General features: G+C 52.7%; 8 protein-coding genes across 8 annotated transcripts; 4 read left to right on the top strand and 4 right to left on the bottom strand.

Annotated features, from left to right (window-relative positions):
• Positions 1 to 811: 811 nt before the first annotated feature.
• Positions 812 to 2,038, bottom strand: MFIFM68171_02920 (uncharacterized protein; the record flags this gene model as incomplete). Its single annotated transcript, XM_071058342.1, has 8 exons — positions 812 to 1,159; positions 1,245 to 1,279; positions 1,338 to 1,466; positions 1,519 to 1,557; positions 1,656 to 1,717; positions 1,780 to 1,787; positions 1,883 to 1,923; positions 1,975 to 2,038. 8 exons carry the CDS (start codon positions 2,036 to 2,038, stop codon positions 812 to 814), a joined length of 726 nt encoding a protein of 241 aa, XP_070914443.1.
• Positions 2,039 to 5,310: 3,272 nt separating this feature from the next.
• On the top strand, positions 5,311 to 6,750 carry MFIFM68171_02919 (Wsc domain-containing protein; the record flags this gene model as incomplete). Its single annotated transcript, XM_071058341.1, has 5 exons — positions 5,311 to 5,535; positions 5,641 to 5,889; positions 5,959 to 6,371; positions 6,453 to 6,640; positions 6,713 to 6,750. The coding sequence occupies 5 exons, from the start codon at positions 5,311 to 5,313 to the stop codon at positions 6,748 to 6,750; spliced, it is 1,113 nt and encodes a 370-aa protein (XP_070914442.1).
• Positions 6,751 to 9,754: 3,004 nt separating this feature from the next.
• MFIFM68171_02918 (SET domain-containing protein 5) lies at positions 9,755 to 11,173 on the top strand (the record flags this gene model as incomplete). The annotated part of the gene is made up of 4 exons (XM_071058340.1): positions 9,755 to 10,471; positions 10,539 to 10,564; positions 10,632 to 10,720; positions 10,803 to 11,173. 4 exons carry the CDS (start codon positions 9,755 to 9,757, stop codon positions 11,171 to 11,173), a joined length of 1,203 nt encoding a protein of 400 aa, XP_070914441.1.
• A 2,779-nt stretch (positions 11,174 to 13,952) lies between these two features.
• Positions 13,953 to 14,839, bottom strand: MFIFM68171_02917 (uncharacterized protein; the record flags this gene model as incomplete). Its single annotated transcript, XM_071058339.1, has 2 exons — positions 13,953 to 14,410; positions 14,470 to 14,839. 2 exons carry the CDS (start codon positions 14,837 to 14,839, stop codon positions 13,953 to 13,955), a joined length of 828 nt encoding a protein of 275 aa, XP_070914440.1.
• Positions 14,840 to 15,823: 984 nt separating this feature from the next.
• MFIFM68171_02916 (uncharacterized protein) lies at positions 15,824 to 17,124 on the top strand (the record flags this gene model as incomplete). Its single annotated transcript, XM_071058338.1, has 5 exons — positions 15,824 to 16,035; positions 16,105 to 16,471; positions 16,543 to 16,732; positions 16,799 to 16,869; positions 16,939 to 17,124. 5 exons carry the CDS (start codon positions 15,824 to 15,826, stop codon positions 17,122 to 17,124), a joined length of 1,026 nt encoding a protein of 341 aa, XP_070914439.1.
• A 962-nt stretch (positions 17,125 to 18,086) lies between these two features.
• Positions 18,087 to 20,084, top strand: MFIFM68171_02915 (uncharacterized protein; the record flags this gene model as incomplete). The annotated part of the gene is made up of 5 exons (XM_071058337.1): positions 18,087 to 18,505; positions 18,743 to 18,854; positions 18,972 to 19,000; positions 19,065 to 19,640; positions 19,730 to 20,084. The coding sequence occupies 5 exons, from the start codon at positions 18,087 to 18,089 to the stop codon at positions 20,082 to 20,084; spliced, it is 1,491 nt and encodes a 496-aa protein (XP_070914438.1).
• Positions 20,085 to 22,182: 2,098 nt separating this feature from the next.
• XYL6 (Endo-1,4-beta-xylanase 6) lies at positions 22,183 to 23,524 on the bottom strand (the record flags this gene model as incomplete). Its single annotated transcript, XM_071058336.1, has 4 exons — positions 22,183 to 22,937; positions 23,008 to 23,258; positions 23,329 to 23,392; positions 23,452 to 23,524. The coding sequence occupies 4 exons, from the start codon at positions 23,522 to 23,524 to the stop codon at positions 22,183 to 22,185; spliced, it is 1,143 nt and encodes a 380-aa protein (XP_070914437.1).
• A 954-nt stretch (positions 23,525 to 24,478) lies between these two features.
• MFIFM68171_02913 (uncharacterized protein) lies at positions 24,479 to 24,908 on the bottom strand (the record flags this gene model as incomplete). The annotated part of the gene is made up of 3 exons (XM_071058335.1): positions 24,479 to 24,544; positions 24,617 to 24,771; positions 24,839 to 24,908. The coding sequence occupies 3 exons, from the start codon at positions 24,906 to 24,908 to the stop codon at positions 24,479 to 24,481; spliced, it is 291 nt and encodes a 96-aa protein (XP_070914436.1).
• Positions 24,909 to 26,998: the final 2,090 nt, after the last annotated feature.

The following is a 26,998-nucleotide window of genomic DNA, read 5'->3' as shown; positions in this document are numbered from 1 at the left end:
TCCGGCCCTGTGGCTAGGTTCGACTGGCCTGTCCGTTGTGACCACCGCATCTGTAGCCTGTATTCTGATTGTAGCCGTCACGGCCGCAGCCGCGGGCGTTATCCCAGTCTGCAAGTTAACCAGCTCCTTTCTATCCGACAGCAACTTCCCAGATTCCATGACAGCAACATCGGACGCGGCCAAGATCTCAACATTCCTCTGCGCCCTCTTCGCAGCCGACCTCATCAAGAAAAAATATGCGTCCACAAACAGCCCCATTGTTAGCGCCACCCCGATTGCCATTATGGACGTGTTCATCACCTTCGACTGTTACGGTGTTGACGGGCCATAGTGCCGTTCCTGCGCAAGTATACGAGCTTCTTTTATATTTTAGCCACCCTTAACACCGGGGTCCTGCGTAGTTCGTTGCGCGACCGCGGCCCCCCGGCTCGGCTCTTCTCCCTCTACGGCCCTTACGGTTTCGGCAACGCGTGGCGCGTTATGAAGGACGCCCACAAGAGTCAGATGGCGTGGTTCGTTATGGTTGGATCACCCTTAGCCCGATATATTCTGATAAACGACTTGTATTTAGGGTGAAAAGAAAGACTGCGTGATCCTCGGAGGGTTGTTATCGTTGCGCACAGTGGTAGAAATTCAAACGTGTCACATATCGCACGCGTACCCAAGCCGCGATGTGGTCGAAATTCTCGCACGTCTGGAAGAGCGGCAACAACCTCATTTCTTTTATAAGAAAGCTGGGCAGTTGAGCATGCTATCAGAGTCTTCATCACGCAGCCCCGCCGCCACCGACAGCGTGCGCAATGACGACGTCTTATTCACTGAACCAAGGGTGTTGTAGTGCCTCCCGTGCAGTGATGCGCCGCAGAGGATTGAGGCAGGTTATCTTGCTAACGGGATCCTTGAACTGTGGGTCCACCGGATGCCACCTGCTAAAGGGCGCTCTTTTCTTGTCCTTGCTGTTGAACGTACTGAGGAGTCCTATGAAACGCTGGACAAAGGGATCTTGCTCTCCTCCATGGTACTCGAAGAAACCACCGAAGTCGTCTAGGTCATTAACGAAACGAGATACGTGGAGCCTGAGTATCATATCCGACGAGTCCTCGGCTTTATTTGCCTCGTCCGAGAAGAATACTATTCTGCCCAGCCAGACATATATAGCCTGGACCGAGGGGAGAATTTGTCGGCGACTAAAACCTGAGGAGAGGGGGAGGGGAGGGGGGGGGGGGGAAAGCTCCGAAAATTACCACAATGCCAAAGAGAATATATCCGCTGGGGTATGCTGGACTGCTCTTGCCCACACTTCGGGGCTCCTCCAGAACTGGTTCCCGGAAAGGCACTTTCCGAGGCCTTGAGATCAGGAGGCAGCACCACGGTGTCCTCTAGGTCCGTGATCTGCACGTTCCTGAACCCAATGGTGCCATTGCTCTGCCTGAACGAGTCCATCATGATGTTGGATAGTTTAATATCTGCCGCAGATGGTAGCCGTCAAAACTTGACAGTATCACATAGACGACCGACCTGTATGATAAATACCCTTATCGTGCAGGTCAGCCAAGCCTGCGAGAGCATCCCTCAGTATATTCTACTTGACAGAGGGGGCGATTGCTGTTGTCTCGACCAGCTGTAGGTTCGTGTTGAGGAAAGGATATACGAACATGTAACGATAGGGGGCTGTCTCAACAAGCGTTCGGACATGTGCCGAGCCGTCGACGAGCTTCTGCAGCTCCAGGATATATCGGAAGTCATCCGGCAGGATGTCTTTGAGTACATACTGCTTACCGTGGCGGCTGATGCAGAGTTAGAATCAGAACCAACCCATATTACACTCGGTCAGGAAGGGAGTCCAAGATGCGTGCACCGGAATATTCGCTACGGAACCTACCTCGCGCGGTACAAGCAGCAGAGCAGGCTTCCCCTCGGCCGCTGGTAAATGATCTTATCAATTATGTATGATCTCCCGGACGGGGACGTGACCTGTGTTCCTCTGGCGAGAGGCTGCCGGCTGGTCGCCATTAAGGGGGGCTGCGGTCGAAGACATGCGGGATGGAACTCGCCGTTGTCTTTGAGTGCGAGGAAAACAACATGGCTTGGGACGAGGGTTGGTTACACGAAGGGAGAGATTGGTAAACTGATAAACCGGTGAAGGACGTGAACGAAACAGACGCGCAGACTATGCTACTGGAGGGGATACCATGGTGAAGCATAAGGCGCAGTTGGATGATGTTCGGATAGATGAAGAAGCGACGCGCCCTGCAATTTCTAATGGGGTCAGGCACCACAGTGCGGCTAAAACAATTCAGCTCACAAACCAATCAGTGCTATAGTAATTAATCCAAAATAGGTAGGTCACCTTTGACTTGAGTCAGAAGGGACGTTAAAGTGCTCATCAAAATGACGGGTGTTATACAAGGGTAGGGAAACTTATTCACTCAAGAAAAAAATTGGAAAGAAAACCCATATAAGGTACCCAGATTGAAGGGGCCAGGTTGTCGCTGCCGTCCAAGAGAATGCAGACACGGGTAACCTATCTTAAGGACGTGAAGTCCGTTGCTCTCGTGTATGATCCATCTCTTCTTCCGCGACCTGCAGCCCCAGACCCGCCATGTGACTTTCATTGAAGTACAGTAGCTTAATTATAGAACCATGCTGACTCGTGGGTGCCACAACTTGACGCCGCATGAAAGCGAGGCGGACAGTCGTACGCACTTCACAGCTTTCGACATGGAGAAGGATAGTGATGTAAGCACAGTCGCCCTCACGCAAGTGAGAGATGACCGCTGGCAAATTTAAGGAGTGTGCAAGGACGTCTTTGTATGTAAGAACCCAGCGTCCGCCGCGGTGATGGTGGGGCCGAGGTGGTGGTGGTATTCATAGGCTGCCCCAGTCGCCCTAGTGGCAGCTATGCAGTGTACAAATACAGGATTTCCCATTTCTCGTTCCAAAAGTCTCTCACACTTTTGGGAACTGTCTAGCTGCAAGCCCGACGTTCCTGCAAGGGCTGCTGTCACCGTCTGCTTGAACGTGGTTAGCCTTTTATTAATAGTTTTTCCTAGCTGTTCTGTGTGTTTGCTCTTGCCAGACCTTTCCTTGGCCCTCCTTAGCTTTTGCCTACTAATTCTTGCACATTAATGCTAGGTGTAGTGGAGCACTGCGGCCGAAGCGGAGAGCGAGGGACTTGCCGAGGAGAAAAAACTCCAAAGCACGGTACCGAAGTCCGCGCCGAAATTCACGCTGTTGTTTCTCGAAGAGCCATAAAACCCCCAGTCGCTCTTTGCATAGCTGCTCAGCCTTCGTATCGTACTTCCTCCGACTCGCGGCGAGGAACTTCTGCTAAACAACATCAACCAAGTTTAATGGATGACATTGATGTATTGCCACACACATCACAATTAGTACGAGGGAAAGAAACGAGAGGGTTGGAGTTTCGATTCTCTGCTACGATAACGACAATCGCTTCAGAAAACGCAACTCCGCGGCCCTATATATAATGAAGGCGATCTTATCTACGAGCGTATTAAGGGTAGCATAGCCAATTCCGGGATTTATAATTCTTTGATTCCATCTCACTCCAACCCCTATTGAAGGGCTAAGGATAGAGCACGGCCGGGTTCATTATATCCTAGAATAAGCCATTTCTTTCTTATTAGCTTCCACCTCTGCAGTGAGCTTCGAGCTAGTTATTCGTATACAGCTTTTAGTAACAATAGGCAAAATGGGGATGAGACCATATTTGTCTCAGTCTCGCAATCTCTCTCGAAAGTAGTTATACCAGTTTCTACGGCCTTGAACACGCGAGTGGATGTTCATAGGTGGGGGCTAGGGGGTATGAACATCAAACCCTACAGCCTGGCTATATACACTGCGGTTTATTGACAGACGCAGTCTAGACACGAAGAAAATTACAAAAATATAGATTGAAATCCTGACACCAGCCTATCATATACAGGCGCTTCGCACTCGCAGCCCTAAGATACCAGTATTTCTTTGGGATGCTGCCAACAGTCCGTAGCGACGCGGCTAATGACAAGAGGCGGGACCACGAGCGCCAATGACGTCCTGGATCGACAGCGGAGACAGCCATCTCTATGGAAACTCTTGCCGGGACATTTTGGCAGTTAGCTGAGCCTACCTTGCTGTGGCGCGAGGACAGTAGCGCTACAGTCACGCTCGCCACCTGCTTCTCTTCGCAGTGTCCAAGGCCGCCCGCCAACTTCCACCGGCTTTCGCCAACGTCCATAGCCCAAACCCACTCTCTCCTTTTCGGTCGCCCATACCGAGCGATAATACTTGTTGTATGCATTGGGCAGAGATCACAGAATCTAGTAAGCATAAGGGTTTTAGAGTTTATTTGCAGACGACACCTGTGTAGATTATAGCTCAATGGTTGCCCATTCTCGGAGCTCACCCGGGACTGGTTTGCATAGTGCAACGCGCCACATAGAGTACAGTACATAGGTAAAGCATCTAGCTACTGTAATCAGCGAGTCAATGATAGCTCAGCAGCCCTCATACCTCAGGTGCTTCAACTTCGATTTCAACAAAAGGTCAAGCACAAATATAAGCACCAAGCCCCGCTGGCTTAATTGGTATCTTGTGGCTCAATGCGTCACCTGGCGTCGCAAAGCGCCAGTCATTAATTATGACCACGTTGCTTCCCGATCGTGTTAAGCAAGACACCCCGGGTCGCTTCCCGGTGTCGGTCCAGTCCATAGGTCTTGGTGAGGCGATCATGAAATGAAACCAAAATGACAACCATGCCCTCTCTGCCTTATCCGTCACCGTTGCCAAGGGCTTGTGGAAGGCGACCTTCATTTCATACCCCCAGTCGGGAGGTCTCAATCAACATTGGCCGTATCCCCCCATTACCGACTATATCTGCTAGTTTCTGTTATCTTTGTAGCAAGTTTTGTCAGATGCCCCGCCGGCACTTAGATTTTGGCATCTGCCGACTGGCGTGCTTAGGTGTGCGTACCTTGGAATGAGGCTTGGGGCCAAGCCCAGGTCGACGCATTCCGAAGTGCCGAAATGGTGAAGGGTGCTAAGGTGCTAATAACAATAATAATACAACCTGGTATTTCATCTATCATCAATACCCGGAAGAAAGCGTTCGGGAGTGGGGTCGGTTGGCATTCATCCTGGTAGGTAGGAAGGGTATGGGCAGGTATCATGTATAAACCGACTTGGCTCTTCGGTTAAGGGGAGGGGCGGACCTCGATTAACCGAAGAGTTGAGTTAGGTAGGCATCGTTTCCCTTCCCTCTCAACTGGCTCCCAAACTAGGTCAACGTCTCTTCAACATCCTCGAATAACGATGATTTGGACGAAACGCGGAGTCGTCGCGCTCGCTGCGCTGCTCGCGCATGATGTGGCCGCGGCGCCACAAAGAGGTGGCGGGAATGCCGCCCGAGGATCCGACTTCCTCCGATTTGCCTGCTCGCAGCTCGTGATCGAGCGTACCGATCCCATCGTCAATCCCGGAATAGCGGGCTCACCGCACTTGCATCAGATTGTCGGCGGAGACTCTTTCAACGTCACGGTATGAACTCCACCCGTTGCTACTCACTCTAGATCAGACAAGAAAGTGGGCAAAAGGGAGAAAGCGAAGACTTTGACCGAGTTGATCCTTATTCTTTTCTCCCAGATGGACCCCGAGACGATTGACCCGCCCAAGACGTCCAAGTGCACCTCGTGCAGGATGGTCGAGGACTTCAGCAACTACTGGACTGCGTCCATCTTCTTCCGCTCCCCCGAGAACGGCACATTCCGGCGCGTTCCCCAGATGGCCAACGGCCAGCTGAATGGAACGCTGATGGAGCAGGACGGGGGTATTACTGTCTACTACATGCGGCCCTTCAGCGGAAGCAACAAGAAAACGACTGTCTTCAAGCCCGTAAGTTCACAGCTGTCATTCCCAGAATACAATAACCTTATTGAATCAACACTCACATACATCTCCAAGGGCTTCCGCATGATCTCGGGTGACCCGTCCCTCCGCGAGCGAGCGTCGGGCCCGCTCGTAAACTGCCACCGCTGCCTTGGCGCCAACGACCGCGTCATGGGCGGTGCCGGCGCGCCGTGCGACCGCTCCGACACGGCCGAGCTGCCCACCAAGCCGTGCCCGGGCGGCATCCGCGTGACCGTCATCTTCCCCTCGTGCTGGGACGGCAAGAGCCTCGACAGCCCCGACCACCGCAGCCACGTGGCGTACGCGCCGGGTAACCAGGCCCTTGCCGGCGACCGGTGCCCGAGCACCCACCCCGTGCGCATCCCGCAGGTCATGTACGAGGTCATGTATGACACGTCCGGGCCGTTCGCGAACCCCGCGTACTACCGGGACGGGAAGCAGCCGCTCGTCTATAGCTTTGGTGATACGTTAGTCTCTCCCCCAACAAACATTGTTTGACCCGCCTCGTTGATGTCACCCCTTGCTGACGCGTAATTCGCTGTGATTAGGACTGGTTACGGCGCCCACGGCGACTACCTCTTCGGCTGGGAAGGCGACTCTCTCCAGCGCGCCATGGACGCCCTCGGCACCAACTGCTTCAGTGAGAGCTGCCCCGTCCTCAAGCTGCAGACTCCGCAGGACGCTATTGCGTGCACCAAGTCGCAGCAAGTAAGGGAGGACGTCAGCCATACTACCTGTTCGTAACCCCCAGCCCTTCTCGTTGCCGTTGATGAGGACTTTGGTTACTAACGCATGTGGTAATAATCAGGGCTCAAGGAACTCCCTGGCTCCCCTCAGATCTTTTGAGTGAGGCCGGGACCATGGTGATTGACGCTGATATCCGAGTTTCTCAGTGGGCGTCGGGAGTTGTTTATTTCTCCCTCCGCTGTTTTTTTCTCTCTTTTCCCGGTCCGTCTACAACGGAACGGCCAAGGATTGCTTGACCCCAGATAGGAAGCCAATTCACCAATTGTACAAGATCGCTTCTTGTGTACCGAGGTAGATAGATGCCTTGCGTACAAAGTGTTGTGCTTCTCCCTCGCTACCCACGAGCGCAGATTCCAATACACGATCACGTTCTTTGTGTATTCGATTGATAATTCTTAACTTGTAAAGATAGGGAGCTTTAGTAGCAAAGATAACTCATACCTTAGTTTCCGGCAATTATAGTGTTGTTGTGGTATCGTTATGTATAAAGCGAAGAAACCCGATGTAGTTAATTGGTAGCACTGTGGTTGAGAAGGGCGTGCTAGGGCTTAAGAGTATGGGTATCGACAAACACTCTCCCATTCCCTGTTGAGTATATAGCATCTCCGGGCCCCTCTCCTTCCGTCCCCTCCTCTCCACTCTGTCTTTTTTCCGAAACCGGCTTTATGCTGATAGTTTAGTGTCTTTAGATCCCTGATCTGGCTAGATCTTTCAACAAAACCGCGAACGGGATCGACCACGCACACCTTCAGTCCAGCTGACCTAAGGGGAGTGGCCGGCAGGACAGCGGTAGATTACACAGTGTCTCGCCTTTGAGCCTAGAAGACCAGCCATACCTTCCTGGTATCCCCTGGGGAGCGTCAAAATCCCTGCCCAAGACTAATCCCTGCCCAAGACTAGATACGTGCATGGAAATGTTGAGTAGGCGTCATCTGTAAGCTTCGTAGTCAGGACGGGGGAAGCGGTAAGAGTAGCAGCGGTAGGAACCGTGACAGAGAACCACGGTAAAATCTGAAGGCGGTGTCATAGTGAAAGGGATCATCCGATCGTATGGGGTGGTGGAGAGGGGCCGCGGTTGGTTTGGAGAAATAAACCAGTATGACCCGCTTTAATGAGTATCTTGGGTGAAATATTGAATATCATGGTATCTGGCCGGGCCTGAGGGTTTGCACCAGCAACGTTATGGCGGCGGCGCAGGCGGGTCGAGCGTCGAGAATCGACTAGAAGTGGTTTCTACGTTGGTATCTCGACCCGAACAAGGAACCAAAGGAGGCTTGTTCAAGTGAGGAAGGTGGTAGTAGTCATCTCCAAATCCATGTAACATATGCTAGGTGTTGTCACGCATAATAATACTATATTTGTGCATGACTAATTAGGCTGCACACCTACGCTCTGCGTGCTGGGCACTATATAAGCATCCGGCATTTGCCGCCATCCTGCTCCGTGTCTGGCGAAAGAACTACAGGGTTAGGGAGTTGGGGGAGACCCAGGAACCAGGAATGAACCAAGCCTACCACGCCTCAGCCCTATATCATATTACCACCCCGATCCGAGCAGCCTCCGCAGTAGGTAACAGGAGCCCGGATGCCGCATATTCGTGAACAGGCACACGGTCCACACAGATGCCGGTTGTAGGGATGCTGGCTAAGGGGTTAGGGAGCTCTAGGGTTTGCTGGTGATGATTTGTCTGCCCCATCAGTTTGGTTGGCTCTATCTCTTGCCACCACATCTGCTGAGCTCCTTCATGACTGTAGGCTGGTTGTGGTAGGCATAGTGGAGGAAGATGCTACTGCTGCGATTGCTGTCTCTCTCCTCAGCCTCGCTACGAGTATGATCTGACTCGCCGGTTGATGGAGACCCTTGCTATTGCTGGAAAACTGCGCATTCAGAATGCGGCTCCTAGTCGGCGGCGCGTACCTGGCCCTGAACGTCGCATATTGGATGATTGGCCTTCTGCCGCTGCGCAGCAGGTGGGATCTCAGCCGCTACGACGTTCGCGATACCACACCTATCGACTCTAGAGACGCGTTCGGAGAGACGAGCCTCGATCCACAAAACCGTATACCGAGCTTTGCCAGGATAATGTGGTTTGCAATTCTTGAAACGGGACAAAGTTCCTGGGCTAAGCGTAGTGAAACTCTGGCACCGACAAACCAGTGGCAGCAGTGGTTGGATGAAGCTGTAGATGCGGCGCCAGAAGGGAACCGTTCCTGGCCGGCGGTGGCGCCGCAGAGCGGTCTTACTAGGCGAGAAAAGCAGTTTAAATACGATTTGGCCTGGATTGGTTCGTCCCTGAGACTTTCGGCGAAGCGAGATCCGACGTGCAATACCGACCGGCGGTGCCACATTATTTCGCCTTCAGGGAAGCAATGTTAAGTCCCGGCAAATTATCGAGCATTTTTAGTTGAACTTAATGGGTTTTGGCGCCATTTGGCCCGTAATGCTACAACTTGCACCCAACGTCAGCCGCTAATCAGATCAGGCCGTCGGTGAACCAACAGCAGAGCGAATGAGACAAAACACGCTGTCTTCTCTATTTTTGAAGCTGTGGAGAGAGAAGGGCCCAGTGTGATCTTACACTGAGTAATAATTAATCCAGGGAGGAGTAGCGGTTGTCGAACGTATTAGTATCAGGGTTGGAAAGGGCGTTGATTCTCTATAACTTCAAGTCTCTCCCGTTCCTCTCTTTGGGAGTGGGACCGTCCCGGCAATCATGGGTGATCTAGCACGCACAGTAGTATTTATTTTGCTTGGAAGGATTCAATTGTCGAGCCGGCCGCGTGTCGCTCTCTGCCCAGCAATTGCCCAGATCTTGGCGCATGGGATCCATCTTCCGCAAGCCGGTACCAAGCTTGGTGTTGCTGATCGACGGCCGTGCCAGTTGCGGTTAATATTCAAATAGCATTGGCGATTGTCAACTTCAAACGACAAGACGGGCTCGGCGGTGGAGCCCATCTGGGCGCAGATGATCAGATTGGCGCAGGTTGCCTTCGAGGCCAGATATACGGGTTTTCTTTTTTTTCCCTTTTTTTTGTGAGGGAGGTGTGACAATGCTCTATTAACCCAACTTTCCCTCTCACTATGCAATAGTCGCAATCTAAAAATGGCGCCGTTGTGGCATTTCGGCGCTCTGGGCGCACTCGTCCTCCTCCATTCGGTTTCACCTACGGCCGCTACAAAGAATGGATCTTCACGACAGACAGCAGAAGTATCTGGAATTCATCTCGCCGAGGCAGAATGCCTACCGGGGCCTCTCCAACTCGATAATTATCCCCCTTGCGAGTCGGTTGCCAGCCGGAGCACACCGTGGACGCATCACCCTTATTGCGTCGAAAATACCAGCTACTGTGTCTTCACAAACGCAAATTTCCGAGGCTCAAGCCGTGGTGTGAGCATCATTGATGTGCCGTCATCTAATACCACCGGAGTCACGTCGACAGTTGCTTCCATCGCAGATTTGCTCCTCTCCGACGAGCCAGAGACCGAGCAAGAACCACCGCCATACGAAGTGCAGGACATTCCAGGCAAAGGCAAAGGGCTCGTCGCTACGCGCAAGATATTGCGTGGTCAAGCGTTCATGGTCGACTACGCCGCGCTCGTGGCCGATACACAGTTCCCAAGCCGCGTAAAGCGGGACCAGGGCCGCCAGCTGCTGACAGAAGCGGTTCAACGACTACCCGCCGCAGAGCTGATTCTGAATCTGGCACGGAGTAGCTCAGATCCCGACAACGTTCCAGCTGCCGAGGACGTCATGAAGACAAACTCTTTTAGCGTGGATATTGGCGGGAAAGCGTACATGGCGCTGTTTCCTCACATTGCGGTAAGTGGCCGCGGCACAAGGTTCTAGCACCTCGATGGCCGCCGATGCTGACATCCCCGCCCAACAGAGAATCAACCACGCCTGCAAACCAAGGTCTGCAGCCTCTTATTGTCGCCAAACTGGCTCGCAGGTTACTCATTACTAACCATGCCACTACCAGCGCACTAACCCGCTTCAACTCGACCACCCTCTCCAACACTGTCACCGCCTTCCACGACATCCTCCCCGGCGAGGAAATCACCATCAGCTGTAACTCCTCCCCACCCTTCTTCCCTTTCGGCCGGTCGCTACATGTGCACTTCCCCCGCTAATCACCCCTCTCATATTGCAGACTCACCCTTCGGTCTAACCTCCCAGGCCCGCCAGCAAACCCTTCTCCAAAAATGGGGCTTCCAGTGCACCTGCCCGCTCTGTTCCTCTTCGCCGTCGGTCTTAGCAGCGTCGGACGCCCGTCGCAAGAAGATTGCTACCCTCGGGGATGAGGTCCTCAAAATGCTGGACCGAGGAGACTCGCCGAAGCGCGCGGCCGAAATGTACGAAGAGGTGGTGGATGCTGTTAGGGAGGAAGGGCTAGTGCCGCATCTGGGGGCGCATTACGAGGTGCTGGGGAGGCTGTATCTCGCTGCGGGGGATCAGAGGAAGGGGGTGGAGCTGGTGAAGAAGGGAGTTGAGGAGGGGAGGGGGTTCGAGGGTGTCTTCTGAGTGCTGGTGTGAAAGAGGTGTGCGGATCACTACAAGGAGCGGCGCTGGCGGAGCTGCTATGGCAGTCTAATGTTCTGTGACGAGCAATGAATCGTAACTTAGTCAACGGATAGAAGACGACGAGTGACTACTTATAACCTCTGCACAAAATATCAAATTCCTCCACAACCAACAATGGCAACACTTTCGTACAAGGCCAGGATGAACCTGGCCCTCGGGGCTCTTCAAAAGGATCCAAAGCTTAGGATCCGAGCTGCAGCAAGGATCTACGAGGTCAACAAGGATACTCTTCGATGCCGACTCGACGGCCGGCCTTCACGACGCGATATATCAGCCAACTCACGTAAACTTACGGATCTAGAGGAGAGTACGATTATTCGGTATATCACTGAGCTATATGCACGCGCATTTCATCCTCGGCTTCGTTATGTAGAAGATATGGCCAACCGACTACTACGCGAACGCGACGCGCCCCCTGTCGGTAAACTCTGGGCTCGCAACTTCGTTAAACGTCAACCAGAACTCCAGACGCGTTTTACGCGTAGATACGACTACTAGAGGGCCAAATACGAAGATCCAAAGGTTATCCGCAAGTGGTTTACGCTTATATATAATACTAAGGCTAAATACGGCGTCCTTAATGATATATATAACTTTGACGAAACTGGGTTTATAATAGGTATGATTACTACTAGAATGGTTGTTACTACCTCTAACGGCTACGGCAAGGTTAAAAAGGTCCAGCCTGGTAATCGTAAGTGGGTGACAGTAATCTAGGGAGTAAATGCTTAAGGCTAGGCAATCCTACCTGTAACGAGAGCCCTCTGGGCTAGACCGGGGAAACCGGCCGAATGACGGTGGATGATGTCACTGTACTAGGGTAGATAAGAACCCCGTGGGAAACCCTCTCACGCGGGGAACTTATGATCCGTAAGGATCAGTCTCTGTGTAGTCAATGACAATAGGAGGCTGTTCGTGAAGCTATCGCCCACTGATCGAACCCTTTTCGGTACTGAGACATCGTAGTCCACCTCCCTCAACGTGTTCCCAGAACAACCCCCTTTACACTACCATTTATCCTCTTAAAAGGGCAATATTACTAGGAAAGCTAGTATTGAGAATGTGGCCTTCCGGCTACCTAGTATATTGGAACAACCGAAAATGGCTGGACTACCAATAAGAAAGGCCTAGATTAGATCCGGCACTTCGATCTCTATATAGCATCTCGTACGAAAGGCAAATACCGGCTCCTAGTCCTCGACGGCCACGAAAGCCACTATTCCGACCAGTTCGAGGCCTACTGCCAGGGATATAACATCATTATACTTTATATGCCTCTACACTCCTCGTATCTACTCTAGCCACTGGATATTGTTTATTTTGGGCCGTTGAAAAAGGCTTACGGCTATCAAATCGAGGAACTTATACAGATGCATATCATACACATTACTAAGTTGGAATTCCTTTGTGCATTTAAAGAGGTATTTTTTATCTCTTTTACCGATAAGAATATCTAAGGAGCTTTTGCCGGAGCTGGCCTTATGCCGTACGATTGAGTTGGGGGAAACAGTCCCCAGAGGGCAGGGTCCCTCTGATCAGAGGGACACAGTTGCTGGGATGGTACCCCGGGGGCTGGAACTTGCCGTGGGCCCATTTTTCTTTCGCACCATACGTAGGGCCGTCCTGGCCATTGCTCCTTAGACAGGACAATCAATTCAGTACTTTTCTTCACACTTGTTGCAAGCTCAATTGACGAGCTCCCCTTGCGTGCAAAGCGATCTCCCTCTGATCAGAGGGAGCTCTATCTGCACATGTTGTTTTGACCTTGTTTAGGCTGCAGGGACCCGATTTGTGGTGGTATCGCCTGGCCTGTCTTGTCTATCTTGTCTGTCGGGCATTTGGCCGTCTTTGCCCTCCCCCTTGTTTTTGGTGGGTATGTGGGTGTAGATGTGTGTTTCTGCACCATTTCACGATCCAGAAAGAGTAATTTCTAAGATGGATATACAGCTTTGAACTCCAACTCCACCAACCTTACGGCCGGGCACAGCACTACCTTGGCTATCTCAGACGCCACAAAACCCCCGCGAGGCTACCTTACAGAAAGACCTTATCAAAAGCCGGATATCCAACCACCAAGGCAGTTCTCCAACACCTATGTTAGCTGCTGTGGACCAACTGGCCAAAGGTACGGTAGCTGTGATGCACGAGGTAGCTCTGTTGCGGACGGAGGTCTCAGCACTACGAAAGGCCAATGAGGGTCTTAGTAAGAAGCGGAGAGCCAAAAAAACACGTATACGGCTCGGAGGGTCACTTACCGTACAAGAGGCACACGATCTACTGGACCAGAAGGCTATAGATGAGCAGTTAGTCCAGGAAACACGGCTGAATAGAGGTGGTGCGGGGGAGTCTCGTACGAAGATTCGGTGCTGTGGTGTATGCGGCAAGCCTGGCCATAATGTACGTACGTGTCAGGAGGTTGCAGAATCGTCTGATTCATCTATTTCTGGTTCAGTTATTGTTATTTCCTAGTGTTGTGGTAGATTAATTGAGGATAGTTATGGTGGGGTGGTGGGAAGTGGCTCGCTCGCTTATATGGCTCATTCGCTTATAAGATACGTTATGAGTAAGGAAGAGTGAAGCTGAAATAGCAATATAGCTTCCCAAGGGCAAAACAACTACATTAAGCTGAACTCAAATAACACTTTCTGCTAGATTTAAAACACAATCTCACTGCCACAACACCACAGCCTGACCCCAGACTTTTTCGGCCGCGGCGGGCTCATAATTTTCCCTGTCGCGCGACGAAGCTCGGCTGAACCACAAGATCCACGACAGCGTTGGCGTGCGGCTGCCAGCCTGGTTTGCTTAGTTGAGATGCGTGTGTCTTGGCCTCACGACCGTCGGTCGGGAAACGCAAGCCCCGGAGCTGATCAAAACCTCGGATCTGAACGTCGCACGGCTGCCTCCACATCAGGAGTCCGACCTGTGCCGCCTTCTGGAACAGGATGGCGAGGGACCGCAGGGCAAGAGGAAGTGATGCCTCGCTCTGCAGGAGCTTGCCGGCCGGACCGTCGACAAACATCTGCGCGAGATCGGCAAAGTGATTGTGGTCCTCGATGAGGATGGTGGGCATGTCGCTCGGTGAGCATCTCTTCTGCGCCTGGTTCGGCGGCATCAATGATCCAGCCAGCCATTTTAGCTCTTCGTATCGCCACCTGTGAGCACTCTCTGGATCAGCTAGCCAAGGTGTCAGAGTTGATTTTTTTTTTCTCGGTCGTTAGGGAGGGCGGACTCACCACTCAATCTCTCTTTGTACCATCTGACCATCAGCCCGGCGAAGGCCGGCCCCGCTTCCAACTCGAAGAGCAGGAAAGGCTTCCTAAGAATGTGGTCCGTGACGAAACGGACCAGAAGAGCGTCGACGATGATATCGGCATCATAGCGCCTGCAGAGGGAGACAACATCGCCGCCGGCACTGATCTTCCTGAACTCTCCTTCAAGCTCTACCACGGAACGACGTCTTCCGGACTCGTCTCCGTACTGCAGGTTGAGGCTGGCATATTTAGTTGCCCACTGACGAGCCCGTGAGGCAATGTCCACCTCGAACTTCCCCTCCAGCTCCTCGTCGTCCACGGCCAGACTCTTCTCCTCGGCCCGCTTCTTCATCCGCTCCAACGCGGCATTCTGCGCTTGGATGGTGAAACTTCTCCTGCTTCTCTAGTTTCTTTGTCAAATCCACCACTTCCCTCTGCTTGTCCTGCAGTTCGGCTTCCACTTGTCTGTTGACATTCACTCCTCGCGCGAGTCTTCTGTTTCGCTCCGTGAGACTCTGCAACACTCCCTCCTTGCCTCTCAGCTCGGCTTCGAGGTCTGCCGTCTTGGCCGTCAGCCGAGATTACTCGGTCTTGTGCGCATCGATGCGGGATTCGCAATGGAGTGTCTCTGCCTTCTGCCTCGCCAGCGCCGCCTGCAGAACGCCGACTTCCCCCGAGAACCGTAGGTTCCAGCCCCTGGGGCGCCATCCTAGCAAGTGTGTCCCTCTGACCAGAGGAACCCTATCCTCTGGGAACTGTTGTCCTCAACTCAATATCGTGTGGATTATAGGTATGTAGCGGTGTGAAGGGCAGTAAGCTCCCGATGGGTATTGGGGGGTGGGGGGGGGGGGGGCGCAAGTGTCCGGAAGCGGGATAAGGGGTAGATTGCTCCGCTGCCACTTACCCCCACCCTGCAGAATGGGACTAACTCCCCTTGTCTTGATTCATCACTTCTATACTTATCTATGTCTACACGTCTACCAAGGCCGCCGAAACGTTCACACTGCCACCCACTCCGGGCCCGTTGTCATCTATGTATAACACTGCATAGGTCCACATGCACTAGTCTCGTTACTGTACACCTTCAAATTTTTCATAATGAATTCCTCAGATCAGAACGGTGTCAATGTTAGAGACATCGACGTCCAAACCAATGCCCCCGGGGTAACAGCGACAGCGTCCTACGTGCACGGTTCCATCGTCGGCAATATTAGTAAATATACCTGTGTTCTTTTTGTTTCCGGTTTGTCGTCGTCAATTAGTATCACTGCTAAAACTTTCGTTTTAACTCGCAGAAATAATAGTAAACTCTGTCGCATTAGTGGCTCGGCTGGCGATGGCGACGACGACGCCGCAAAGCCTAGGCGCGCTTGCATCGCAACGGGCTCCACCGGCGAACCCGCCATTTCTCGGGCCAAGCACCATCCCAAGACGGCCGGCCCTGCATCGTGCGCCGCCAGTATCCGCAAGTCCCGAGGAGCAGTGGTGCCGGGACATCGGAGAAGCCGATATAGGCCCGGCTCTGGACAAGAACCTGGACGCTGTGCCGTAAGTGTGCGCGTATATATATACATTATTAAGCATCGCTAACATTACGATGCTAGCCTGGTGGTGTAGACGTGCGCAGAAACCGATCGCTGCAGTGTACTCGCCGGCATGGGGAGAACGGATCTACGTCCAGGATGCCGGCTGCGCTTCAATGATTCTCGAAATAGCACAAACGGAAAGCGGCTGGAAGGTCGCGGATCGCATTGAGGCCGCCGACGCTGCCCCGGCTACGCGTCTGTCGGCGGTGACTTGCCCTAGGGGGGGAGGGACTCACCTCTTCTACGTCACGCAGCAAGGGCCGATTCAGATCATGGTCTGGACCGAGGAGCACAGGTGGTCAGCGGGTCCTCTGATGGGCAAGAAAGCACCCAAGATCTCGCCGTCATCATGGCCGAGCGTCTTGCACTCGGCAAATCATATGAACTTCACTATCAACGTGAGTTGATCCAGACAAATATCAAGAGACAAACGTGCTGATGCTGATGTGATGTGTTAGGTAATCACAAGATCTGTGAGCTCTCATTCACCTTCGCTAGTGGTAAGTGGACCTACTCACCGATCGTCACCGCCGACCGGGGCACGCCTATGGCCACGACGTGCTATGCCGCCCTCGACACGACCGCGTATCACATCTACTACCAGGCTAGGGGGGTGCTCTGGGAGCGCCGAAGCGAAGCCGGTGATACTACCATATCAGGTATACCAAGACTCTCCTTAGACAGGGAACCAGCAGCTGGTACTGACCAACAATGAATGGCTACAGAGCCTTCCCGGTACCCCCGGCAACCGTACTCGGCACTATCAGTAGTATCCTGGTTCGCCGGCAGTGCCAACGTCAGGTTATACTACATCTCCGAAACCGGCAAAATCTGCGAGCTGCGGCTGAATGGACGAGGAGGATAGACGCAGACGCTGGTCTTGTCGGGGCCTCACTGGTTGGTGCGAGACGGAGCGCAGATGGCGGCTCTGCAGACGGGCAACGGGGTCAAGATCCGCATCTACACTGCCTTGTCCCACGTCGCGTTGGGTCAGATGGCGTTTGGTATCAAGATCAAGCCAAAGATGCATATTATCTACCCTGGCCTGTAATCTCCGCGACTATGATTTGCAGTTTTTTTTTTTCTTTCGCTTTTTTTTTTTTTTTTTTTTTGTGGGGGGGGGGGGGGGGGGGGGGGGTGGGCGTATTTGTGTAATTACCTGTTTTGTCGGGCGTGCGTGACGACGGTCTGCAACTGACGATGTAATGTTGCAGAAGGTTAAGGCGCGCAACATCATCATCAAAGGAAAGATACTGGGTGGCATCGCACCGGCCGGTGGTGTCCTTGATATCCATGGGGGATTAGTCCTGGGTATGTTTGGACGCCCACCCATTTTTTTCACACAAGACCAGATACTGACTAAAGGGGTCCTTCACTGTCATATTAGGCAATGCTCAATCAGCAGTAAAGTCTCTGTTTTGAGTCTTGTTTTCCCCCTTGTTCCTTCTTGAATACGTGGCAAAAGCGCTAACTCCATGTCAAGGCATTGGCCAGAACCCAGACACCTCTGACCAACACCTCTGCCGCTGACGATGGCAAAGGTGCCAGCTGAAGCGAAGATGACAATGTCAGTTGCCCTTACCGTTCCTTGCCACTTCTCGTGTTGATGGAAGAAAATAGAACGCGGTCGAGGTTGATCAGCTCGAGTTCGATAGCGAAGCGGTGGGTGCATTTATGCCCCTCGGCGAGGTCGTTCACATTAAGGGCGGTATTGTGGTCGAATCGGCCCGCTAATTACCTTCAAATGTCCATTTCTGGCAAAGTTTTCACGGGTGTGCCTTAATAAGAGGGGCTCGTCAAGCAGTTAGCTCGGGGGGGGGGGGGGGGGGGTAAACCTGGTTTCCGAATCTATATCCAATCAGAGGCTCAGATGCAGAGAGGTTGAAATGCCACACAAGCCGCCTTAAGCACCTTAGCTAACGTTGCCGCAGCCCATATATTTCATCGATCGAAGAAAAAAACCCCAGCATCGTACCTGTTTCTCCTCTCAAAGTCGTGATACTATATCCTGCCATGGACCCCGTATCGGCCATCGGTTTGGTCGCCAGCGTTGTCCAGACCATCAGCGCCGTCAGTGAGTTGATTCAGTATGCGAACACCCTAAAGCACGCACCTGAGGAGCAGGCGGTGCTCGCCCGCGAGGCGGCTAGCTTTGCCTCGTTCCTGACGGCATTCCGTTACGACATCCAGAACTTCGACTTGTTCCGTCCCGAGTACGCCGGCCTACTCTCCCTCGCCAGCGAGGGCGGGCCGCTGATCGATGTGCAACTGGTTACCACACGTCTGTTGCGGAAACTGCGGCGTAAGAGCCGTCTCGCAAAGATATTCCGGTCGCTGAAATGGCCACTCGAGAAGTGGGAGGTAGAGCAGATGCTGTCTCGAATTGAGAGTCTAAAGAGTACCATCAGCCTGGCACTGGCAACAGACAATATGTAAGTCTTCTTTACTTCATTTTTCTTATATGCAGATATTCTGACTGAGATTCATCAGCCGACCAGTTGCGAAGATAGAAACAGGCATCAGAGATCTTAATAACCGCCAAGATGGTGAATGATCCCCCAACCTTGGATATGGTGCTGTCTGACTGATTATATTCCTACCGTAACCAAGATCATGAGCATCAGGCAATTCTGAGATGGATATCCGACCTTGATTTCTCCAAGAGACAGGACGACTACCTGGAGAGATGTCACGCCGGCACAGGGAAATGATTCCTGGAGCATGACACGATCCGGCGATGGCTTGAGGAGCCGCCACAAACATTGTGGTGTCACGGACAACGTACGTTGGTGAATTGTTTCCATCGGTTACTCTCCGCTTCTTCTATATATATACATTTAAAAATTTTTGTTATCTTTCTAAAATTTTTCTGGTTACCTTTTTTAACATTCTAAGCAGCAGGATCCGGCAAGACTATCCTCACGCAAGTTCCTCTCCCACGGCTGTGCTTCCATCCATTTTGATATCCTTAACAAGACTGAGCATATTTAGATCTCTGCTCATCGATACTGTGAGACGGCAGTCGGGGCAGCAGCAGAAAATAGGCATAGCATACATCTATTTTAACTACAAGGAAGAGCAGACGCAGAAGGCCGAAAGTATGATTTCAAGCCTGCTAGAGCAACTTGCCCGTGCGCAGCCAGACATGCGTCCTGGCCTGCTCTCAACTTATAACCTCTACAAGAAGAAGGGATGTAGACCGTCGCTCTCAGAGCTGACCAGTTTGTTGCAGGGAGAAGCCCGGCAGCTCTCTAAGGCGTTTTTCTTCGTGGATGCGCTGGACGAATGCTCCAGCCAGGATGGTAACATGGAACGGTTCATTGCTGCGATCCGGTCATTACAGCCCATGGCCCATATGATCGTCACATCCCGACTATCTCCGTCTTCCCTCAACGCTGGTGGCCTTGATGCCAACTTAGTTATAGAGATCAAGGCCTCGGATGCCGACATCAGACGGTATCTTGGCGACCGCATGAGGAACGAGGAACGGCTGTCTCGGCTTCTCTGGGATGATGTCAGTCTGCGTGCTGCCGTTGCCGATCGGATCACGGAGAATACGCAAGGAATGTAAGTTTTTTTTTTTTTTTTTTTACTTTATTTTTTTCTTCGTTTTGGCCTTTCTGTCATTTTCATACAGATGACTTATAAACGGACAGGTTTCTTCTTGCCCAGCTCCAAATGGACTTTGTCGCGCGCAAGAACAACCGGCGCGACATCCGACGGTCCCTTGGCCACCTCCCGCGCCAGCTCAGCGACGTTTACGAAGCAGCGCTCAGCCGGATCGCCAACCAGAACCGAGAGGACGCCGAACTAGCTGAGCAGCTGCCGTCGTGGATCGTATGTGCGCAGCGGCCGCTAACACGCGTCGAGGTGCAGCACGCACTCGCCGTCGAGCCAGCCGACATGCTGTTGGACGAGGAAGGGATCCCGGACAACGAGATCCTCATCGCCGCGTGCGCCGGCCTCGTCACAGTCGACCGTGAGAGTTCTATCGTCCGCCTTGTTCACTAGACTGGCCAGGAGTACTTTGAAGCCGCGTTCGCATCCCGCCTCACCCATTTCCGCGTCGCCATCGTCTCCGCCTGCCTCACCTACCTCTCCTTTGACGACCTGGAGACGCTGCCGAACTGGACTCCCTGCTGTCACGCTACGCCCTGTTGTCATATGCCGCCCAGCACTGGGGCGATCATGTCCGGGGCGAGCCCGAGGCCGCGCTGAGAGAAAAAGTCGTCGCCTTTTGCAGGGACCTGCCACGCATCACGACCTGGTACCGGGTGCTTCACCGTCTGAGGCATGGTTACGACCTTGACACTGCTTCGCTAGCCCGGGTGACGGGGCTGCACGCGGCCGCGCTGCTCGGGCTGTCCGAAACGGTGGCGTCGCTGCTCCGCTTCCGTGATATCGACGTCAACACCCTCGTCGTCCAGGGTGAGACACCACTGCATTGGGCCGCCGCCCGGGGCCACGAGGACGTGGTCGGGACTCTGCTGAGACATGCGGAGGTCGAAGCCGACAAGCCGAACTTATACGGGAGAACACCACTGTCGTTGGCCGCCGAAGGTGGGCACGCCGGCGTTGTCAGTTTGCTCGTGGCGAGGAAGGATGTGGACCCAGACCAGAAGGATCCCTACCTAGAGACGACACCACTTTGGATAGCGGCGGATCGAGGACATGTTGATGTGGTGAGGCTGCTGCTCGGGCAAACCGCGGTCGACGTCAATGCGAGGGACAAGCATTTTGGTGAGACACCGCTCTGGAGAGCCGCCCATCACGGACACGAAGAGGTCGTCAAAGAGATTCTAAACAGGGGAAATGTTGATATCGGAGTGAGTGATCGATACTATGGGGAACGACCACTGGACAGGCCAAGAGCAAATAACTACAGGAAGATTGTGGAGATGCTGGAAACGCATGGAGATGTGGTAGCAGAGTCAGCAAAGACAGAACGGCGGCAGAATAATGGCTGTTGTATAGTCTCTAATACACAGCCTCATTCTTACGGCTCTTGGGGGGGAACAAAAGGGGTGATAGCTACGGTAGCTAGTGCAAGTGGCTAGTAGAAATTGTTGTAGTCTGAGAATTTTATAGTATGAGTTAACTGAGGTTCGCATTCCAATTAAGTTTATAGTGAAATGGTGCAGAAACACACATCTGCACCCACATACCCATCAAAACAGGGGGAGGGCAAAGACAGCCGAATGCCAGACAGACAAGACAGACAAGACAGCCCAGGCCAGGCGAAACCTATTTTTCTTTTATACTGTAAATAGAGCCAACTTAGCTATTACTCCTTAAACAGGAGAATCAATCCAGTACTCTTTTCTAAACCTAATACAGGCTTAATTAACAAGCTTTCTTTACGTACGAAACGATCTTCCTTTAATTAGATGGAGCTCCATTTACACATGTTATTTTGACTTCGTCTAGGCTGTAGGGACCTAATTCGTGGTGGTGCTGCCTGACCTGTCTTGTTTATCTTGTCTGTCTGGCAGTCGGCTGCCTTTGCCCTCCCCCCCTGTTTTGATGAGTATGTGGGTGCAGATGTGTGTTTCTGAACCATTTCACTATCGTCTGCATGTCAGAACATGGACAGGATGGAAGGTCCTCCGGTCACCAACAATCCAGCACCGGGCTATGCGGGTGGGCGGTGAACCGCTCCTTTCTGCACACAAGCCGCACTTTCAGAGTGTTGCACAGTAGGTAGGCCATGCGCACGCCCATCAAATGATCCAATGAGACAATGAAAAGGACCTCAGCAGGGTAGTGGCTACGCGAACAGGATATAGAATACGTTTGTGAAGACCGAAAGTGGGAACAATGTTGGCGGCGGGGGAGGAAGGGAGGGAGGGGTTGTTGTTGAAGCATCATGCTCCGGCTGGCTTTGCCACCTAAGTGGGAATAACCTTGAAGGGTGAGTGGCATTATATTTTGGCCAGCCAGACTTCACCAAATGTTTGAAATCTCGTCCTATGACTCTGTATCTATGTTTCAAAGCAGCGCAAACATGAAGTTAGATGATAATATCGAGAAACTACGAAACTGGCAAAGAGTCAATACCAGAGTTGAATCTTCACACAGATATCAAGAAAATATGTAATAGAATTATCCTTTACAATGCGTTGATCAACGCATTGTATGCTGCCTTGGGCTGGTAGTTGCGGTCAAAAAGGAGCGGGTTATCACTCGATCTCCAGCTGTCCTTGTCGGAAACTCCCCACACGGTTATACCGACACACTTTGGGATTTGGAGACAGGCGTTCATGACAGTGAGGTAATCGTTGGCAGAGGCGCCAGAGATGTCGAGCTCGGTGATAGCAATCTCCTGGACGTTGGACGCAGCGAGAGCCCTCAAGGCAGCGGGAACGCCAGAGGCAGGGTTCCATCCACCGGGAGCGGCCAAGTGGGCCTGGGAGCCGATGCCGTCGATTGGAATGCCCTGAGAGAGCCACTTGTTGACTTTTTCGACCATGCCCCTGGTGACTTTGGCGTAGTTGGCAATGTCGAGGTTGTAGTCGTTGATGTAGAGCTTGGCGGCAGGATCAGCGGCACGTGCTGCGCGAAAGGCGATGCCGACAAAGTCCTCGCCGAGAACACGGCTGAAGACGCTGTCGCGAAGCGAGCCGTCCTCTGCAAAGATCTCATTGACGACATCCCAATGGACGATCTTACCCTTGTAACGGGTGACCGTGGTGGTGACATGGTTCTGGATAACCTGAGTCAAGGTGTTGCGGTCGTTGATGTTCTGCACCCACTGCGGCAACTGAGCGTGCCAGAGTAGGGTGTGGCCACGGATGAGCTTGCCGTTGGCTTGAGCAAAGTTGACAACAGCGTCAGCGTTTGAGAAGGTGAATTGATTGCGGCTCGCTATGTTGCACAAGTTAGCTTCTACTGGTTCTTTTCGGGAGAAGGATAGAAAAGAGGAAGAGAAGCTCACGTTCGATAGCATCCCACTTCATACTGTTCTCATGGGTGACCTGTCCAAAGTTGTTCTTGACAATAGTAGTCAACTGATTGTTGTTGAGATGGTAGTGGTCGATCTCGGCTCCAAAGTAGAGCTTCCCCTTGGCCTTGAACTTGTCGTGTAGGCCACTTCCACCGCTGCCGCCAGTAGGAGCTGGAGGGCTGCTTCCAGTAGTGGTTGCTGGAGCGTTGTCTGATCCGGGCACACACTGGGAGTACCAATCACTGGGAAAACTTGTTAGCAATAACCTGCGGGGGGAAACGCAAGTTTCTACTCGAGAGAGAAGTTACTTGCTTCCCCTTTTGGCATACTGCGCCAGAAACACAGGTCGTAGGACCTGTCCAGCCTTGACCGCCGCCTATTGTGAAAGGTAGTTAGTGCTTATAGTGGTGATTATTGGAGAAAGTTATCACCTACACTGGCCCCACAAAGGGGATTGGGCAAGGACAGCCGCGGGAGCGATAGCGAGCACGAATGCAAGAGTATACATGATTGTTGATCTCCAAGAAAGGCTGCATGTGGAAGTGGACAAGTAGTGGACGGCGAGATAGCCAACCATGAAGGGACGCCTTGTGTATTATACGTTTTCTTTAACGGAGTACCCTCCGGATACGAATGGAGCAAATACGCCGGCGCGTTCCCCTTTCTGTCCATTTCAACACTACAACCTAGCCGCGCCTATCACGTGTTGAGAAGATTTTAACGAGATGAAATTGGTCTAGGGCGATCCACCGACAAAACAACCCACGGGCTTGGCTTCCGTAGATATCCAGGCTACAAGAAGTTAGAGTCTTTGCACGACGGGCTGCTTTGCCTTATACGTGGTGGAAAGTTATTCTCCGATGTCTTCGATGGATGGGAAGCGCGGAGAAACATGCGGCCTCATGTCCCTGATTACCGCTTTTGTCCATATTATGGCGGGTTTTATAAAAGCCCAGTTCCGTCAACTACATCGCGTCAAGTGGCGAAACCGGCCTGATCCAGCCACTGAGTCCTGTATTGCTGTTTCGGGGGACAGTTACTTGCCGTGGCGTCCACGGATTTCGACATCCCTAACGGGGCCATCTTGGGAGTGATAATTACCCAGTAGTTCTGTAAGAACCTAAAGAGTGAACTTTTCCATTTGTCTACACGACAGATTACCACGCTGATACAGAGAGAGCCGTGCCTTGGATCTCCTAGGGAATGTACAACTGATACGTGAGGACTGGGCCAACTTGGATTAGGACGAGACGGTGCCAGCTGAATGTTATTGACCATAGCAACTCCGAAATGTCCTTATAGCTCGGGGTGTTTTACGTGCGTGTCACACGCATTAAATCAATAGGAAGCTTTTCTGCTTCAAGTAGCCAATTCGATTAGTATTTCATTCCCGCCACCACACACAGCTGTGAGCTAGTTGCCTATCGAGCATAGAAGCTAACCGCGTGACCGGCTTCTCCACTTAGGTCAACCTGCTGAAGAAGGAGAAAATCGCCCCAGACACGGACAAATTTGCGCCGCTCTCGCCCTGCCCATAGACAGCACCGGGGTAGCCGGCCTTTCAGCCAGTATACCCAATCTTGATGTGACCCTTACTCACGACGGCAGGCTCCTGGGAGCTGATCTTGGTGCAGCCATTGTTGGCTACGAACTTGTCCGGCAGGACGTGGCCGCCACCAATGCCGAGGACGTTGTGGATGGGTGCCAATGTAAGCGATGGGGTCGCTGCCGCCGGAGCAGCGGCTGAGGACGCCGCTGGAGGTTATGGCGACGCTGCGAAAGACCTTGGCGCGTTAGAAGGCGATGGAGTAGCTCATGGAACCCCAGGAGAAGCCTATGGCGTAGCGCTGCTGCTGGTCTACGCAAAGCGTGGCCGCAATGTCGGCGATCATGTCGTCGACAAAGGCGATATCCCCGCCGCCCGCGTTGTCCAGCCGCCGTTGAGCCCGTTAGGACCGACGAGGATGGTGCTTTCCTCGCCGACGCCGCGACGCGCTGCATGCCGTACTATGCCTAGGCCTCACTATCGGTGCCGCCGCTGGCGACGTCGTTCATGCTGCCGCCTCGCCAGTGGAAGTCAAAGATAAGCTTATAAGCCTTACGGTCGTAGCCATTGGGCACGCGGATGATGTACCGTCAGTTCTTGCCGTTCATGTTGACGGACCTAGTTCCCGAGGCGCGAAGGTTCTTGCCGCATCTCGATGACTTGGTTCCCCCGAGAACGGAGAATGCGTCGAAGGAGCAGGCGTCGTGATCGTCGGGCTTCCGCTAGGGGAGGGGTTGCAGTTGCCCGGGAGACACTGGGAGTACCACTGGTTCTGGACGCCTGAGACACAGGTCGTGCCGCCAGTCCATCCTTGACCACCGCCTGTGAAGATGCAGGTTAGCAGAACCTCGGAATCGATGGGGATAGACGACTACTAACACTAGACCCAGACGGCTTGGTAGCCGAGGGCTACTTGGGAGCCGAACGAGAGGAGTAGAGCGACGATAGCTTCGAGAACACTATGTTGGACTAATCCGAAAGGATGCAAGGTGCGCTGTTGTCTTGTTTTGTTTGGATACGGGTTATCCCAAGAAAATCATGTCTGAAAGGGCTGCTAAAGGAAGTGGTCCCATCTTCTACGGTTATCTATACATTGCATCCGTGGCATCGGCTGGGAGCTTGGCTGTGCATATGTCCATGAGCAGGATCACTGACATGTCACCTCTCAGTTCGGAAGCAAAATTTCCATACGGATAGCAGGGGATAAGTTTGACTACACCTCTACCGAGGTAACAAACCAAGGTGCTAGCTTGGCCATAGAGCCCACATTCTAGTCATTTGAAGGTCACTATCACCGAGCTGATTGGTGCGGCTAATCAGCATCTGTTTGGTTTGTGACACCGGTGGAGGTGTATGTACATATCCCCACCCCACCCCGGGGAGGATGCCCAATCCACTTACCCACCAAATAGAAAAAAGAAGGGGGAGGAGGGGTGGAGGAGGGCGGAGGGGTGGAGGAGGGCGGAGGGGTGGAGGAGGGCGGAGGGGTGGAATAGCTTAACATAGCCGTTCACTGCATTCAGCACAGACACCACTTCCCACCGTTCTATAAGCGGCTTATATTCATTCGTCGGAATGGCACGCTCAGAAGTTCGTAACACGCGGCCATTTAGGCCACTGGAAGGCCCGAATAGGCGGCTCGTAGACACCGCAAGCCGCTACCGAGAGCAACCCCTTCGCCAGCAGCGCGAACATCAGCGCGACCTGGACCAGCGACATTAGCCACGGTGACATATTCCGTGTCGACCCCTGCAACGTAGAGCTTCTCTACCAGGCCAGAGACCCCAACTCCGGCGGAGACTACAACCGCCTGCCTTACCGCCCCGGTCTATTGACGCTCTAGAATCCCGGATCGTCTATCTCTCCGACCACACCGCCGACCACCCCTTCCACAACACCTCCCAATCAACCAGGACCCAGAGAAATTACACCAAACCATACATTGAAGTTGACTTGCCGTTAAAATCTCTGTACATTTCAATTCAGCTGACGGCTCCCAAGAATCCATGTAGTTCAACTTTGGCTTCTGCAACGTGGATCGAGTCAATGGACAACTGTGGTACGTCGCCAACGATTGGCTATATACGATGGATAGCCGATCTTCTTATCAGCGAACGTGGAAACCCGATTTTACTCCACGCGTCTGTTGCGTCGGACCCGGTCCCTGCAACAACTGTCGGTGCCAATTGGGTTTGGCGGCTTCTTAATCGATACCCTGAACTGAAGATGAGGTATTCTAGAAAATACGACTATCAACGAGCCTTGTCCGAAGACTTAGAGCAGAAATTGTTATAGTTTGTACGAATGCAAAGGACTATTCCCGAATACAGGATTCTCGGTAGCGATATCTAAGGTAATTACAACCTTGACGGAACCGGCTTCCAAATTGGTATTGCAAACATGGCTAAAGTATTGACTCGGTCCGACCGACGGAAT

This window comes from Madurella fahalii (genome assembly GCF_045866475.1).
Source record: "Madurella fahalii IFM 68171 DNA, scaffold_2, whole genome shotgun sequence".
Classification (NCBI taxonomy): domain Eukaryota; kingdom Fungi; phylum Ascomycota; class Sordariomycetes; order Sordariales; genus Madurella; species Madurella fahalii.
This window is presented reverse-complemented; position numbering and strand designations above follow the sequence as displayed.